The 12,563-nt window shown below is 43.1% G+C and overlaps 1 protein-coding gene across 2 annotated transcripts in view; it reads left to right on the forward strand.

Moving 5' to 3' along the window:
* tspoap1 (TSPO associated protein 1) overlaps positions 1–12,563 on the forward strand; it is a 209,868-nt gene that overhangs the window by 117,449 nt on the left and 79,856 nt on the right. For both annotated transcript variants that reach the window (XM_082974773.1, XM_082974774.1), the window contains exon 6: positions 10,277–10,447. In XM_082974773.1, the coding sequence (XP_082830899.1) occupies positions 10,277–10,447 (171 nt within the window). The remainder of the gene's footprint in view (positions 1–10,276; positions 10,448–12,563) is intronic.

The following is a 12,563-nucleotide window of genomic DNA, read 5'->3' on the forward strand; positions in this document are numbered from 1 at the left end:
AGTAGAGCTTGTTGGTAGTGTAGTAGACATCCTCATGGAGTAGAGCTTGTTGGTAGTGTAGTAGACATCCTCATGGAGTAGAGCTTGTTGGTAGTGTAGTAGACATCCTCATGGAGTAGAGCTTGTTGGTAGTGTAGTAGACATCCTCATGGAGTAGAGCTTGTTGGTAGTGTAGTAGACATCCTCATGGAGTAGAGCTTGTTGGTAGTGTAGTAGACATCCTCATGGAGTAGAGCTTGTTGGTAGTGTAGTAGACATCCTCATGGAGTAGAGCTTGTTGGTAGTGTAGTAGACATCCTCATGGAGTAGAGCTTGTTGGTAGTGTAGTAGACATCCTCATGGAGTAGAGCTTGTTGGTAGTGTAGTAGACATCCTCATGGAGTAGAGCTTGTTGGTAGTGTAGTAGACATCCTCATGGAGTAGAGCTTGTTGGTAGTGTAGTAGACATCGTCATGGAGTAGAGCTTGTTGGTAGTGTAGTAGACATCCTCATGGAGTAGAGCTTGTTGGTAGTGTAGTAGACATCCTCATGGAGTAGAGCTTGTTGGTAGTGTAGTAGACATCCTCATGGAGTAGAGCTTGTTGGTAGTGTAGTAGACATCCTCAAGGAGTAGAGCTTGTTGGTAGTGTAGTAGACATCCTCATGGAGTAGAGCTTGTTAGTAGTGTAGTAGACATCCTCATGGAGTAGAGCTTGTTGGTAGTGTAGTAGACATCCTCATGGAGTAGAGCTTGTTGGTAGTGTAGTTGACATCCTCATGGAGTAGAGCTTGTTGGTAGTGTAGTAGACATCCTCATGGAGTAGAGCTTGTTGGTAGTGTAGTAGACATCCTCATAGAGTAGAGCTTGTTGGTAGTGTAGTAGACATCCTCATGGAGTAGAGCCGGGGTAGACAACTGGGATACAGCCGTGGACCAATTTTTGTCAGATTGGATGGTCGGGGTCCTGAACAAAATTATAATAATTTGTACACTGCAAATTGACCACAACTAAGCTCAAAAATAGATTGTATTTGAAAATAACAATAATGTCATACCTTTATTACATGGTCATTATTATAAAGACTTCTTGCTTGCTCACCACCAAACATTGATCAAGTACAGCTGAAACGTACTAGGGGAGTTTTATTTAGTGGTAGAACTGCCGAACTTCACTCTGACCCACAGGTCCACCATTTTCTGTCCTTTAACTACCTCATTTGTTTTCCCCTCTCTTTCCTTGCTGTCTAAATAAAGAACAAAATCAGGATAAAAACAAACCAATTAAACAATGTATTTCCAGTGGCGGTTCTGGACCATTTCAACTGGGGGGGGGGGGCCAAGCTGGGGCCAGTTGTACTGTTAGAGGGGGCCAGTTACATTAGACGTTATTGTTGTCATATCGTTTTCTTCACTGCATTGCAGGCATTAGCAGGCAAAAGACCATGTTCATAATCATCATCGTTGCCACTGTCTAATAACGGATGTAAAAAAAAAAAGAACGATAGCAAAAATGTGTTATGTAAAAATTATTTCATACTCCACATTTAGGGGGGGCCACAAGGGGGTCCAAAATAGTTGTTCCCCATGTGGGAAGCATTGGAGTCAACATGGGTCAGCATCCCTGTGGAACGCTTTCGACACCTTGGTAGAGTCCATGCCCCGACGAATTGAGGCTGTTCTGAAGGCAAAGGGGCGGGGTGGGGCAACTCAATATTAGGAAGGTGTTCCTAATGTTTGTTATACTCAGTGTATGGTTCTGTATGGTTTGAGCAAGCACAATATAGGTTCAGTATGGTTCGGTATGATTCAGTATGGTTCAGTATGGTTCAGTACGGTTCAGTATGGTTCTGAATGGTTCAGTATGATTCAGTATGGTTCAGTATGGTTCAGTATGGTTCGGTACGGTTCAGTATGGTTCAGTATGGTTCAGTACGGTCCGGTACGGTTCAGTATGGTTCAGTATGGTTCGGTACGGTTCAGTATGGTTCTGTATGGTTCGGTACGATTCAGTATGGTTCGGTATGATATAGTATGGTTCAGTATGATATAGTATGGTTCGGTATAGTTCGGTATGGTTTAGAATGGTTCGCTACGGTTCAGTATGGTTCAGTATGGTTCAGTATGGTTCTGTATGGTTCGGTACGATTCAGTATGGTTCAGTATGGTTCGGTACGGTACAGTATGGTTCGGTATGGTTCGGTATGGTATAGTATGGTTCGGTACGGTTCAGTATGGTTTGGTATGGTTCAGTATGGTTCAGTATGATATAGTATAGTTCGGTATGGTATAGTATGGTTTGCTACGGTTCAGTATGGTTCGGTATGGTTCGGTACGATTCAGTATGGTTCGGTATGGTATAGTATGGTTCAGTATGGTTCGGTATGGTATAGTATGGTTGAGTATGGTTCGGTACGGTTCAGTATGGTTCAGTATGGTATAGTATGGTTCGGTATGGTTTGGTATGGTATAGTATGGTTCGGTATGGTTCAGTATGGTTCAGTATGGTATAGTATGGTTCGGTATGGTATAGTATGGTTCGGTATGGTATAGTATGGTTCAGTATGGTATGGTTCGGTATGGTATAGTATAGTATGGTTCGGTATGGTATAGTATGGTTCGGTATGGTATAGTATGGTTCGGTATGGTATAGTATGGTTCAGTATGGTATGGTTCGGTATAGTATGGTTCGGTATGGTATAGTATGGTTCGGTATGGTATACTATGGTTGAGTATGGTATAGTATGGTTCGGTATGGTATAGTATGGTTCGGTATGGTATACTATGGTTGGGTATGGTTAGGTATGGTTCGGTATGGTTCGGTATGGTTCAGTATGGTTCGGTATGGTTCAGTATGGTTCGGTATGGTATAGTATGGTTCGGTATGGTTGAGTATGGTTCGGTATGATTGAGTATGGTTCGGTTCGTTATGGTATAGTATGGTTCGGTACGGTTCAGTATGGTTCGGTATGGTATTGTATGGTTCAGTATGGTTCGGTATGGTATAGTATGGTTCATTATGGTATAGTATGGTATAGTATGGTTCGGTATGGTATAGTATGGTTCGGTATGGTTGAGTATGGTTCGGTATGGTATAGTATGGTTGAGTATGGTTCGGTATGGTATAGTATGGTTCAGTATGGTTCGGTATGGTATAGTATGGTTCGGTATGGTATAGTATGGTTCAGTATGGTTCAGTATGGTATAGTACGGTTCAGTATGGTTCGGTATGGTTTGGTATGGTATAGTATGGTTCATTATGGTTCGGTATGGTATAGTATGGTTCAGTATGGTCCGGCATGGTATAGTATGGTTGAGTATGGTCCGGTATGGTTCGGTATGGTTGAGTATGGTTCGGTATGGTATAGTATGGTTGAGTATGGTTCGGTATGGTATAGTATGGTTCAGTATGGTTCGGTATGGTATAGTATGGTTCAGTATGGTTCGGTATGGTTCGGTATGGTATAGTATGGTTCAGTATGGTTCAGTATGGTTCGGTATGGTTCAGTATGGTATAGTATGGTTCGGTACGGTTCAGTATGGTATAGTATGGTTCGGTATGGTTCGGTATGGTTCAGTATGGTATAGTATGGTTCGGTATGGTTCAGTATGGTTAAGTATGATATAGTATAGTTCGGTATGGTATAGTATGGTTTGCTACGGTTCAGTATGGTTCAGTATGGTTCGGTACGATTCAGTATGGTTCGGTATGGTATAGTATGGTTCGGTATGGTATAGTATGGTTGAGTATGGTTCGGTACGGTTCAGTATGGTTCAGTATGGTATAGTATGGTTCGGTATGGTATAGTATGGTTCGATATGGTATAGTATGGTTCAGTATGGTATGGTTCGGTATGGTATAGTATGGTTCAGTATGGTATAGTATGGTTCGGTATGTTATAGTATGGTTCGGTATGGTATAGTATGGTTCAGTATGGTATGGTTCGGTATGGTATAGTATGGTTCGGTATGGTATAGTATGGTTCGGTATGGTATAGTATGGTTGAGTATGGTATAGTATGGTTCGGTATGGTATAGTATAGTATGGTTCGGTATGGTATAGTATGGTTGAGTATGGTTCGGTATGGTTCGGTATGGTTCAGTATGGTTCGGTATGGCATAGTATGGTTGAGTATGGTTCGGTATGGTTGAGTATGGTTCGGTTCGGTATGGTATAGTATGGTTCGGTACGGTTCAGTATGGTTCGGTATGGTATAGTATGGTTCAGTATGGTTCGGTATGGTATAGTATGGTTCATTATGGTATAGTATGGTATAGTATGGTTCGGTATGGTATAGTATGGTTCGGTATGGTTGAGTATGGTTCGGTATGGTATAGTATGGTTGAGTATGGTTCGGTATGGTATAGTATGGTTCAGTATGGTTCGGTATGGTATAGTATGGTTCGGTATGGTATAGTATGGTTCAGTATGGTTCGGTATGGTATAGTATGGTTCGGTATGGTATAGTATGGTTCAGTATGGTTCGGTATGTTATAGTATGGTTGAGTATGGTTCGGTATGGTTCGGTATGGTATATTATGGTTGAGTATGGTTCGGTATGGTATAGTATGGTTGAGTATGGTTCGGTATGGTATAGTATGGTTCAGTATGGTTCGGTATGGTATAGTATGTTTCGGTATGGTATAGTATGGTTCAGTATGGTTCAGTATGGTTCGGTATGGTATAGTATGGTTCAGTATGGTTCAGTATGGTTCGGTATGGTATAGTATGGTTCGGTATGGTATAGTATGGTTCGGTATGGTATAGTATGGTATAGTATGGTTCAGTATGGTTCGGTATGGTTCAGTATGGTTCGGTATGGTATAGTATGGTTCGGTATGGTATAGTATGGTATAGTATGGTATAGTATGGTTCGGTATGGTATAGTATGGTATAGTATGGTATAGTATGGTTCGGTATGGTATAGTATGGTTCAGTATGGTATAGTATGGTTCGGTATGGTATAGTATGGTTCGGTATGGTTCGGTATGGTATAGTATGGTTCGGTATGGTTCAGTATGGTATAGTATGGTTCAGTATGGTTCGGTATGGTTCAGTATGGTTCGGTATGGTATAGTATGGTTCGGTATGGTATAGTATGGTTCGGTATGGTTCGGTATGGTCAAGTATGGTTCGGGTCAACACGATAGTGTGAAAAGGCCAGAGTGTGTGAGAGTTCCAGAGAGTTCCAAGAAACATCTGCATGTCTTTGCACCAAATCTGTATATTCCAATAAAGACCATTTTGCTTTCGCCTAAAAAAACGAAATGTCCATGAGGGTGAGGTGTAAGGGACGTGATGATGAGTAAACGTTGCTGTGCCCTGGCTGTGACAGTGATAGGTCATTTAGAGCAGGTGACACAGGGCCACCCTCAGATCACCTGGCTGGGCTCTCAGTGATAGGTCATTTAGAGCAGGTGACACAGGGCCACCCTCAGATCACCTGGCTGGGCTCTCAGTGATAGGTCATTGTCAGCATGGGGCGCTGAAAACACAAACTCAGTACAGGATTACACACAGCAAGACATTTGGCTGCCTAAATAGAGCCGTGCAACATTGACTGTTCACATTACAAAATACTATGTATCACTATGTACTTTTCAACTTCAAAATAGTCCACATATTTGACTGTTCTGTTACATAATGTGACTAATTTGATTAATACATTAGGCTCATTGGGTCTATTTTGGCATGTTAATAAATGAGATTCACTCTACACATGAGGCATTATGAATCATTGTCTCTCTGTCTTCCCCTCAGATACTACCTGACCCGTATGACACACTGCCTGATAACTCTGATAATCTGTGGCTCTGATCTCTGAACCTCAGCATTGTGGGCAAACACTCAAATTCACTCCTTTATACATGCCTATCTGAACTCAGGGGACCGGCCTGCTATCACTGCCGCACTGACCTGCAACAATGGACTGGGCTTAGGTGTACTGACAGACAGTTTTCTAACGTTCTATTCTAGTAGGTATTCTTTACCAGTCCTGATGTTCCTTGAAAGGATTTCAACTCATAGTAACCCTAATAATGAGGGATATGAGCCCAAATATAGTTACTTTACCTGCCTGATGTATTGTGTGGTCTCATAGCAAATGGCTAGCAGCACTGAGCTGTCACTTCAAGGAGATTTAAGCAGTCACTTCGGAGAGGGTTTCTTCTTCACATCGCACCGGCTGGTCCTTAGTTTGATCCTGTTCAGGCACGTGCAAAGATAGGAGTCCTACCTGTACCCGAGCACCTGCCCCCTTTGCCCTCCCACTCGCCAAGTGCCCTTGAAAAAATATCGAGCTACGTAACTAGCAGATTTACATCAATTATCCACATCAATGATCAGCTGATAGCCCGCCCTCTTTTTCCCCATGTCAATCATTTCTTTAGCAGGCACTGTAACTAGCTTGCTTACAATTTGTGATGAATGAGGGTGTTGTTGCAGAAATAAATAGTAAATAACAAAGGGGGGGGGGGTTCAGCTTGATCACCTGCCCCTGATCTTGTTTCTGAGACGTGGCCTCGGGTGCACTAGCCTAGCTACAGCAGTAGATAAGTAGATACAATTAGACACCTGATTCCTGACTCTTAACCCGCTGAAGCCAGGGTGACAAGGATATGACACTAATGTCCTCCAGCTGCAGATCCTCTCCTCCCATGTCCTCCAGATCCTCTCCCCCCATGTCCTCCAGATCCTCTCCCCCCATGTCCTCCAGATCCACTCTCCCCATGTCCTCCAGATCCAGATCCACTCCCCCCATGTCCTCCAGATCCACTCCCCCATGTCCTCCAGATCCACTCCCCCCATGTCCTCCAGATCCACTCCCCCATGTCCTCCAGATCCAGTCCCCCATGTCCTCCAGCTCCAGATCCACTCACCCCATGTCCTCCAGATCCACTCCCCCCATGTCCTCCAGATCCACTCCCCCCATGTCCTCCAGATCCACTCCCCCATGTCCTCCAGCTGCAGATCCACTACCCCCATGTCCTCCAGATCCACTCCCCCCATGTCCTCCAGATCCACTCCCCCCATGTCCTCCAGATCCATTCCCCCCATGTCCTCCAGATCCACTCCCCCCATGTCCTCCAGCTGCAGATCCACTCCCCCCATGTCCTCCAGATCCACTCCCCCCATGTCCTCCAGCTGCAGATCCACTCCCCCCATGTCCTCCAGATCCACTCCCCCCATGTCCTCCAGATCCACTCCCCCCATGTCCTCCAGATCCATTCCCCCCATGTCCTCCAGATCCACTCCCCCCATGTCCTCCAGATCCACTCCCCCCATGTCCTCCAGATCCACTCCCCCATGTCCTCCAGATCCACTCCCCCCATGTCCTCCAGCTCCAGATCCACTCCCCCCATGTCCTCCAGCTGCAGATCCTCTCCCCCATGTCCTCCAGATCCACTCCCCCCATGTCCTCCAGATCCACTCCCCCCATGTTCTCCAGATCCACTCCCCCTACACTAAGTGCCCCAGCCACAGCCCTGTCGTGACTTTAACATTAATCTGAAGACTGTTATTTATTAAATTAAGTAACTATGTTTAATTGTTACCCGATTTAAATGAATCATGTTACAATTAACTCATTAGGATCTGTGGCACCACGAGAGTGTTTCTTTAAAGAGTTACCATCTCCCGAATTAAACTCTATAAGGTATTTACCTATCACATCTATAAACAGTCAACTAATTAATCATAACCTCATATCATATCATCATTCTGAACAGTCGTAGCCTCCTTGCATCTGCTAAAACCCCAGCCTTACTTATGATTCAGCACTACCGAAATTGGTTTAGTTATTTATTTACAAGCTAATTAAATGGGAACACAGGATAAACACACACACTCTGCACCGGTTATTGACATCCCTAGCGGAATGACAACAACATGGCTGTTTGTTAAAGAAGAGATGGAGAGGGACAGAGACACTTAGCATTGGTACATTCAGAAACTACTCTCACCTTCAGTAACCATATACTTTGCACACGAACCGCTGCCCGCTTTGAGAAAGAAATCATCAATGTATTTACGTGAAATGCCTGGGTTCGCCGGGAATCTCTCGGTGAACAGGGCAGCCTTGAAAAGGGGGTTGGGCCTTTTCGGGGAAAGCTTGTAAGGATTTGATTGTCCGAAATGATTCCAACAACTCTTCTACTGTTGTCCTTCTTCGTAGTTGTCTGTTTTCCGGTGACTTGTCATGTAGTCCTGAACAGAACAACAGAGTTGATTTTCCTTCCATTCGCTCTTGAAGATGCTTCTTTGAAGATAGGCTAGCCAGCCATGTCGATGGTTCCCAGTGGGGTGATGAGAGTAGCGTAACACGATGGTTTGAGCATAGTAACAGGATGGTCCTACTTAAATTCGCTTTCGAAGATACTTTACTTAGAAAAGCTTATCAGCCGTACAAGTGATTGTCCGGGAGGTGAGTTTATCGTCTTCACCTCGTGTTGAGATTCAAAGTTCAAACCACTTTTAACGTGCAGCTGCATGTTTTTCTGGTCTAATGTGTTTTTTTCTTTACACATCATTATACAGTTTGCTCGAAATGGCCGATTCCGGCATGCTGGTACGCTCCCTAACCTCACTCCAGGCAATAACTAGTCACTGTGCAAAGTTCTCTTATAGCTTCTCAAATCACCTCCCTCCCTCTCTTAACAAAAACACTTTCATAATTTTTCATATTACATGCACAATGCAGAGTATGGAAACTTCATATATGTAGTGGGTATACTTTCCAAGTTACAGTATTTCCTTTATAATATTTTTAATGACATCACAAAATAACAAACAAAATTACATTAGTGTTCTATAGATTGACCATTCCCCATGTTCTATGTTATAAATATTGTTCCAGTATTCATTTTTGAACGTGTTAGAGTTTCAGCGGGATAAAGTCTGTTGAAACAAAGCACATTCCTTTGGTGAATCTTGAGAGCTCAGGGCTGAATCTTCTCCTTTGATTTACAACAGGACGTGAGTTGTTAACCCCCACTAGTTCTTTCCTTCCACCTCTAGGGTGAGAGGGGGTCTGATTGAAGTTATTCATTGCAAACCTGATCTGACCTATTTGGATTCTCATGGACAGTCATGACAGCCCTCTGCTGGACTTCAGATTAGGAATATCAATACTGATTCAGTTTTGCCTTGTCGTAATGAAAGAGGGGATACCTGATACTAGATCAGTACTCTGAGACGTTTATTAAATACGGGTTCACAAGGACTCTCTCAATCCTAACTCTGAGAATGTTCTTGAGCAGTGTATTATAATCTTAAAGGAATATTCATTCAAAGAGAGGAGGGACTCCTTTCTAAAGAATCATTAAGATTTACATCCAGGTTGAGGGGGTAGGTATCTCTCCTCTGTCTCTCTCCCTCTGCTGTATGTGAGTCACGTTTCCGGCTGGAGGGATTCTCTGTGGATTAGGTGACTGTGTACAGAAGTCAGGCCACTAGGAAGGAAGGCTGGAGGAGAGCTGGATTATAATCCCAGTCGGTCTATCTGTCAATTGGTTGGGGCTGGGAGTAAGGTTGATATTACAGTAGACATCAGTCAGGATTATATTACAGTAGACCTCCGTCAGGTTGATATTACAGTAAACATCAGTCAGGTTGATATTACAGTAGACATCAGTCAGGTTGATATTACATTAAACATCAGTCAGGTTGATATTACAGTAAACATCAGTCAGGTTGATATTACAGTAAACATCAGTCAGGTTGATATTACAGTAAACATCCGTCAGGTTGGTATTACAGTAAACATCAGTCAGGTTGATATTACAGTAGACATCAGTCAGGTTGATATTACAGTAGACATCAGTCAGGTTGATATTACAGTAGACATCCGTCAGGTTGATATTACAGTAAACATCTGTCAGGTTGATATTACAGTAAACATCAGTCAGGTTGGTATTACAGGACACTATGTTCTCTTAGTCACTTTGTTTGACGCAGCTCTGTTAGGTGGGCAATGATGCTTAGATCCAGTTAGCTGAAGCTCTTTTTCAATCTAGCCATTAGGCAAGGAAAATAGTTTAGTCATGGAACCTAGATTTGAATGAAGGGCTTTTCACCTCTGTCTGACAGTCTAGGTTGTATTTGACCTAGTGTTGCTCCTTTAGCCCTACAGAGTCACTTCTGTGTGATGTGCTTCATTACGTTGTCTTATGTAATACTCCAGGTGTTAAGGTCTGCCCCTGCCTTACCCCATTCTTTAGCTTCTGTAATCTATTGGCCTATCAGGTCAGCTTGAATTATTAAGGCATGATTGTGAACCTCCATGGTTTGTGCCTCTGACAGGTTGTAGCAGAGACCCAATTCTTGGCGTTAAATGAGGCTCCAGCCAGGTGTGAGGAGACTCCCAGAGAGGAGGAGGGGCCGCGAGTGATCCCAACTCCGCCAGGCCCCGCCCCCACCCACAGCCACTCCCACCAGAAGGAGCACAGAGAAGATCAAAGACTACAGTTGCTGGTAAGAACAGATACATTAATATCACACACACACTCCCCTCATACAGTATACAACCCTGTCACAGATAGCTATACTGACACACACACCTCTTGTTGGAGACTTGGCTGAAATGGCATTGTTAATTGGACTAGTGCAGTCAGTAAGCCTACTGCTGAACATTGAGTGCTGGCTAAACCAGTTATGATATTATGGTTGCTTGTGGTCTGAAGGATGTCTTTATCAATGCATGAAGATAAACCAAGTGTTCATGCTATGGACAGACAATGGTGAGAAAACAGATCAGGTCACAGGTCAAGCGCTTTTTTTAAATTATCAATATTGTCTTCCTGCGGCTGTGTCGTCACTGTAGAGGACGCGCCCACATCGCCCACCATTAAGCTGTTGTGTTCATTCAGTCAATTAAACTGAGTCAACAGTCCTTCTGCTCTGTGTGGCGATGCAATGCTGAAATAAGCAGATTTCTCTGTTTGCTGCTGGGAGACGGGGGGCGCGGCCTAGCTGACTATGCATGTAAACTGCATTTAGAATAAAATAAGAATGTTAAGCTTGGTAAAACCTTGTTACCATGTCAGAGGTCAATGTGGAATTAAGGACTTACATTTTATGTTGGATCCGAAACAGATTGATTGTGATTCGTGCAGACACTTTTTGGCAAACACAAAAATGATACGATAATATGCTTTGGCATCTGACAAACAGGACAGGACATGGTATCATAGACATGCATGGTAGTCTAGTCGGATAGGCCTCTGATTGTCTTTTCTCACAGAACAGAGGACATGTGCATGATGGTGTTACGGTCTGATGTCAAATAGGCTTTTCACATTTATGAATTTACGAAACAACACAAACGATAACAACAACACTAAAAGCTCCTACTACACCCACAGCGTTCTGATGCTCAGGCCTCGTCTCTGTAACGTGACATGATGTGGGGAAGATGTGGAGTTGGATAAGGATGTTGACTGATGTGCAGGCCTAGTCTGTCACGTGACATGATGTGGGGTTTGATAAGGATGTTAACTGATGTGCAGGCCTAGTCTGTCACGTGACATGATGTGGGGTTTGATAAGGATGTTGACTGATGTGCAGGCCTAGTCTGTCACGTGACATGATGTGGGGTTTGATAAGGATGTTGACTGATGTGCAGGCCTAGTCTGTAACGTGACATGATGTGGATTTAGATAAGGATGTTTCTGATGCTCAGGCCTAGTGTCTGTAACGTGACATGCTTGGTAGTTAGATAAGGATGTTTCTGATACACAGGCCTAGACTCTGGAATATGTATTGATATGGAGTTGGATAAGGATGTTTCTGATGCTCAGGCCTAGTCTGTCACGTGACATGATATGGAGCAGAGATGGATTCAGATAAGAATGTTTCTGATGCGAAGGACTAGTCTCTGTAATGTAACATGATATAGAGTTGGATAAGGATGTTTCTGATGAGCAGGCTTAGTCTCTGTAATGTAACATGATATAGAGTTGGATAAGGATGTTTCTGATGAGCAGGCTTAGTCTCTGAAATGTGACATGATATAGAGTTGGATAAGGATGTTTCTGATGCATAGGCCTAGTATCTGTTGTCGTGTCTTTGGCATCATTAAAACTGAAGACATACTTATCAAATAACTCTCTGTAATTATTATTACGCGATTAACCTGATTAATCATGTAACTGTAATTAACTAGGAAGTCGGGGCACCAAGGAAAATATTCAGATTACAAAGTTACAATTTTCCTAATATAACTTTCAGATATTTTAATATCTGATCAATTAGTCTTCTGATTAATGACTTAATCTTTACCTCACGTCAGTCTCATTCCAAACGTCATAAATTGTTGGTTATCTGCATGAACCCAGTCTTCACTATGAGTCATCCATACATCAATTGTCTTAAAATAATTTATTTACTAACTAAGTAATTCACAGAAATGCATAACAAACAGTAGATATGTTTACAAAGAAATGATAGAGGAATGTGCCCTAGTGGGCTAAACCGGCATGGCGGCTTCTTAGACAAAAGGAGAGTTGGGGTCAGCTGAGAAGGCACTACAGAGTTGATAATTATAACAATTGAAATACTAAGCCTTTGCACATGAACGCTCACTCATTCG

The sequence above is a fragment of the Salmo salar genome, chromosome 04, assembly GCF_965601325.2.
Source record: "Salmo salar chromosome 04, fSalSal1, whole genome shotgun sequence".
In the NCBI taxonomy this organism is placed as follows: domain Eukaryota; kingdom Metazoa; phylum Chordata; class Actinopteri; order Salmoniformes; family Salmonidae; genus Salmo; species Salmo salar.